We start from the raw sequence: 3,833 nt of genomic DNA, 5'->3' as shown, positions 1-3,833 counted from the left end.
AATTCAGATTATAAAAGGGATGCCTAAACTCCCATGGTTATTGCAGCACTATTCACAATAGCAAAGATGTGTAACCTAAGCATCCATTAACAAATGAATGGATGAAGAGAAGATTGTACATACAGGCAATGAAATACTATTCCATTGTAATAAAAAGAATGAAATACTGTCATTGGAAGCAACATAGATTCAACTGGAGGTCATTATGTTAAGTAAAATAAATCAAGCAGAGAAAGACAAATATTACATGTTTTTACTCATATGTGGGAGCTACAAAAGTTGATCTATAAAGATAGAGAGTAGAATGATAGATACCAGAAGCCAGGAAGGGTGTTCAGGGATGGAGAATGAAAACACACTGGTTAATGAGCACAAACATACAGATATATAAAAGAAGTACGTTTTAACATCTGATAGCAGAGTACGGTGACTACAGTTTACAACAACATATTGTATTTTTCAAAATAGGTAGAAGAGAGGAAAGTAAATGTTTCCAACGAAGACAGAAATGATAAATGCTCAAGGTGATGAATGCCATAAAGTTCCTAATATCCTGACTTTATCATTACACATTTGATCCATGTAACAAAATATCACATGTACCCTAAAAATGTGTATAGGTATTAGGAATCAATAAAAAAAAACAAAACAGAGTCTTCTTGTTTTCTACATTAGTTACAGCCAAGCTACTCTCTTGCTGGAACAAATATGGTGGTGATTGTAGTGGGGAGTGATGATGATGATGATGATGGTGGTGGTGGTGGTGATAATGGTGGAAAAAATGATGATATCTTGCTGCAAATAAATTTCTATCAAAAGACAGCTAATTATGTGTCAGGCATTGCGCCAACAAAATTTCAGATACTAATTAAATTTTATGCCTTAAACTAGTTTGTTAGGTAAAAGTTATATTGCTCACTTTACAGTAAAGAGATTGACATTCAGAGAAGTTGAATAATATGTTCCTCAAATCAATTAAACACTAATTAAGGGAAAATGAAAGGGGTTTAAATAATACAGACATAATTGTTGGTATGACCCAAATTGTGAGATCCTTCCTGTGGATTAAAAAAACGTGGAAATAAACCCAAATGATTACATAATATTGCCAATAAAGCAGATTTGAAAAGAAACAAAAGATCCATTCACAAATGTATATGCATAGATACTTTATTCAGGGAGTGAAAGGAAAGTGACAACTGCACAGGTGGTAGAAGCTCATGCCCAGGCGACAGACAGACACAGGAAACATCAACAGAATTCTCCGATGGTTCCCATGGAGAGAGCTGCTGGTGTTTCTTCCAAAGCTCTGGGAACCGGCACTGCTGAGGACTTCCTTTCTAAGTCTCCACCTGGACAGTGGCAGTATGGCAGCCTCAGAAAGGAAACATTTTGCTATCAGGGGTCATCATGGGCAGATCATAGGCTAAGGGGAAAGAAGTTTCCTGTGTATCCCTTGATGGCTTTGATGAGAAGATGCAGGTGAAGCTGTGGAACGACGTGAGCCAAATATCCTTATCCTTTCGTGCTCCTGATGAATCCTGAAGCTGTTACTTGCTCTTGGGTGGACACTTTGGCTGGTAGGGTGGGGAAGGTGGCACAGGAGGATATTTCTGCTGGCACTGCTGAGGTGGGCAGGGCTCTGGACACTTTGGTGGTGGGCAGGGCTCAGGGCACTTCGGGGGTGGACATGGCTCTGGGCACTTTGGCGTGAGGCACACAGGAGGTGGCTGGCAGGGCTGCTTGCACTGCTGCTGTTGGTAAGACATCCTGCTGGAGTCTCAGAATCTGAAAGAAATGATACAACAGTGTTCACGGGAAAGGAATCCTCCAGAGAGAGACGGCAAAACTTACGTATTACCGTGGTATCTTATTTCTCCAATCTCCAAAACTTTATTTAAACTCTTAGCTCCCTTTTCATGACTTCCTGTCTTCTCCTTCCACTTTAGCAAGTTGCTTCATCAGCCCTAGGAAATCCTGCCTTTCCTCATACAATTTCTCCAAAGAAAACATCCCTGTAAGATGTAAGAAGCAAGCATGTTTTTCCATGAAAATAACATCTTCAGGAAAGGCAGTCACAAGTTCAGACCCCCTGGGCAATCTCACAAGCTATTCCTATCATCATTATCTGTTGTAAAGCACCGGTGGGTTGACTTGGGCACAGAGTAAGGGCTGTTCAGGAAGGAGTGCAGGCTCTCACACCTGCTAAGACACAACCCTTTGAAAAGGACACCAGGAAAATATGGAAAAGAGAAAAATACTTCATCCCTTTCTTCAAACAAAGGCTTTCCTATTAACTTCTCTGTTCATATGGACATATAACTGTGCATTTTTTTAAAAGCAATATAAAACACTGCATCATGTAGTCTAATCCTGTAGTTCCATTCACTAAGTACCATCAAACCTATGACCATAGGTTTGGATCTGCCAAACTTGCCGTATTCAGATTACATTCAACATTTCAGGGCACAAAGAACAGAGGAACTCAAGGAAGCAGACTCACCAGGTTCTCCAAAGCAGATCGGTGCTCAAGTACCAGGAGTTTAGGAGTTGTAGAGCACAGAACCTCTTTATAGGGCCTGCTACCCCACCCAGCAGGAAGGGGAACTACCTAAAACTGGGCTGGTCCAGCGATGTCCCAACTAAAATGCAAATTTATCCATTACTGGCATGACAGGGATTCTCAAATTGGTAAATATCCTGTTCTGGCATCTCTCCACTGGATTAAGTGCTCCTGACTCATGGAGGCTCTGCCTTAGATCTCAATTTCAGTGACTTATGGCAAAGAGGGACTTGGGAGATTCTCTAACTGGTGGTCAAGGGCTCTCTTTCCTGACTGGGGGCAATGAATGCTTCCTGTCTAACATTCCCTAAATCATAAAACTTCCTGACCTGATCCACTGTAACTGAATGCCATATTGTTGTACATGAACCCATCTCCACCTGGGTTTTCCTCGTACAATTTGCCAATGTGCTAGAAAGACGGACAGACCTAACAAAGACCTGAGCTCTGGTCCCAGATTTTTTTGCTAAGTTGTATGACCACAGCCAGGTCAACCCTCCTCCCTGGAATTGTAAACAGAGGAGCATCATACCTACCTCTGGTTTTGAAGGCATTGACCACATCTTGCCTTCTGTTGACCCTGATCAAGCCTGAAATTTTCTGCTCCACCTCTATCTTTCTCTCACAAAACCCCAGATTTTACCTATATTCCTTTTCTCTTTGAAGTTGTTTTCTACATCCCTCATAGAGGCACTTGTTTTCTGGGAGAGATACCAGAGTGAGATCCAGTATCCCCAGTACGATTGCTACTGCTACCATCAAGGATGTATATTACAGCCTTTTAATTTATGAATAACATGCTTCCTAGTCACCACATTAAGGAAATTGAGAGAAGGGAACCAAAGTTACAAGCATTCGTTTCAAATCTATGTATTCAACCATCCCTATATGATTCCCTGTGAACATCCTATAGAGAACAAGAGGCATAGACTCACAGTATCTTATGTAAATAATTAGAAGAAGGTTTGCAGAGTAGAGAAGGTCAGAGAACTTAAAGTCTGATATCTAGGGGAAAATATAAACTAAGTATGATCCTATATGTTTGCTTTCTCTACTTCTCTTTCAAAACAGGTTTCAGTCTTTGAAAGACAGTATTATTTTATTTGTTTGCATGTTCTTCCTTTGTCTTTTCCCAAAGCCCTGTAGCTCCACAACCTGCTAGATTATCAACTCACACCCCAATGTATACCTCTTATCTGTCCATTTTAGTACACATTGTTCACTCGATACATATGTTGCCAATGTGAATGTCTTTCACATCTTTTAAAAA

At 40.5% G+C, this 3,833-nt stretch overlaps 1 protein-coding gene across 1 annotated transcript; it reads right to left on the bottom strand.

The window, feature by feature from the left end:
- Positions 1 to 1,156: 1,156 nt before the first annotated feature.
- Positions 1,157 to 2,545, bottom strand: LOC102126573 (small proline-rich protein 2E). The gene is made up of 2 exons (XM_045363155.2): positions 2,504 to 2,545; positions 1,157 to 1,788 (listed from the first exon to the last, which is right to left on the bottom strand). The coding sequence occupies exon 2, from the start codon at positions 1,767 to 1,769 to the stop codon at positions 1,551 to 1,553; it is 219 nt and encodes a 72-aa protein (XP_045219090.2). The 5' UTR covers positions 1,770 to 1,788; positions 2,504 to 2,545; the 3' UTR covers positions 1,157 to 1,550.
- Positions 2,546 to 3,833: the final 1,288 nt, after the last annotated feature.

Source organism: Macaca fascicularis, chromosome 1, assembly GCF_037993035.2.
Source record: "Macaca fascicularis isolate 582-1 chromosome 1, T2T-MFA8v1.1".
In the NCBI taxonomy this organism is placed as follows: Eukaryota; Metazoa; Chordata; class Mammalia; order Primates; family Cercopithecidae; genus Macaca; species Macaca fascicularis.
Note: the sequence above shows the minus strand (reverse complement) of the source record. Positions and strands in the feature narration are given on the sequence as shown.

What these genes read in the sequence shown, in the direction of transcription:
- LOC102126573 (XM_045363155.2), bottom strand. Translation starts at nt 1,769, where the DNA reads ATGTCTTACCAACAGCAGCAGTGCAAGCAGCCCTGCCAGCCACCTCCT.